The sequence below is a fragment of the Priapulus caudatus genome, unplaced genomic scaffold, assembly GCF_000485595.1.
Source record: "Priapulus caudatus unplaced genomic scaffold, Priapulus_caudatus-5.0.1 Scaffold1161, whole genome shotgun sequence".
Classification (NCBI taxonomy): Eukaryota; Metazoa; Priapulida; class Priapulimorpha; order Priapulimorphida; family Priapulidae; genus Priapulus; species Priapulus caudatus.
In genome coordinates, this window is record NW_014578222.1 from 7,635 (window position 1) to 8,601 (window position 967).

Here is a 967-nt window from a genome sequence, read left to right on the forward strand (position 1 = left end):
TCCTCCCCCTCCCCTCCTACCCTCCTCCTCTGCCTCCCCACCTTCATGCCCCTCCTCCCCTCCTCCTTCGCCCTTCCTCTCCCCTTATCCACTCCTTGATGAGAAATAACCATACTTTTTTGGGACATTGCCCCCTTTTGGCTGCATGATCTCACCTCTAATACTACACACCTACCCCTACACTATATACATCTACCTCCTGTCTGTTAGCAAGGAGCAAAATATAACAAGGAGAGGAAGCGAATTGGCTGTGCGCTTTTCGCCTCAAGGGCGCCATCTATGGACCATAATCAGCTGAAACGGCTGTGCAGACCGTTTTCGCCTCAAGGGCGCCATCTATGGACCATAATCAGCTGAAACGGCTGTGCAGACCGAACCCAGAGACAATAGAACACTAATCTGTTCTAGGGTCTCTGCCGAACCCAAATTTGGGCCAGATATGGCGGCGCTTCCTCTCCTTGTTATATTTAGCTCCTTGCCTGTTAGTGATCCCTGGATAACCACACAGCTCCCAGTAAAAGGTAAAAGTACAGGGAAATGCACACATCCTTACTTACACACCCACCACCCCACTTATATATAACCCCATTATATGGTACCCTATATAGACAACCTCGCCCGCCCCTCTTTCCCATAGGTAATCCACAGCCCCCAGAAGGCGCTACCACCCACAGCGAGAACCGCTGCTCTAGACGCGTATTCACCCAGCAGATGGCGCCAGCGATGCTTACTCACCACAAACAGTTGCTTCCAGATGACGATCCACTCTCGCAGCACCGACGCCACCTCCTGGATCGTAGCATCCTCACTCGGACTCACAATCTCATACGGGCTGCAGTAACAACAACAACAACACGTAAACAATAACAACATCATGTAAACACCGACGCCACCTCCTGGATGGTAGCATCTTCACTCGGGCTTACAATCTCAAACGGTCTGCAGCAACAACAACAACAACAACAAC

General features: G+C 51.0%; 1 protein-coding gene across 1 annotated transcript in view; it reads right to left on the reverse strand.

The window, feature by feature from the left end:
- The window catches only part of LOC106815624 (dedicator of cytokinesis protein 3-like), a gene marked incomplete at its 3' end in the record, with an annotated part of 29,003 nt that overhangs the window by 6,445 nt on the left and 21,591 nt on the right, over positions 1–967 (reverse strand). The window contains exon 2 of the mRNA XM_014820113.1: positions 736–832. Coding sequence (XP_014675599.1) covers positions 736–832 — 97 coding nt within the window. The remainder of the gene's footprint in view (positions 1–735; positions 833–967) is intronic.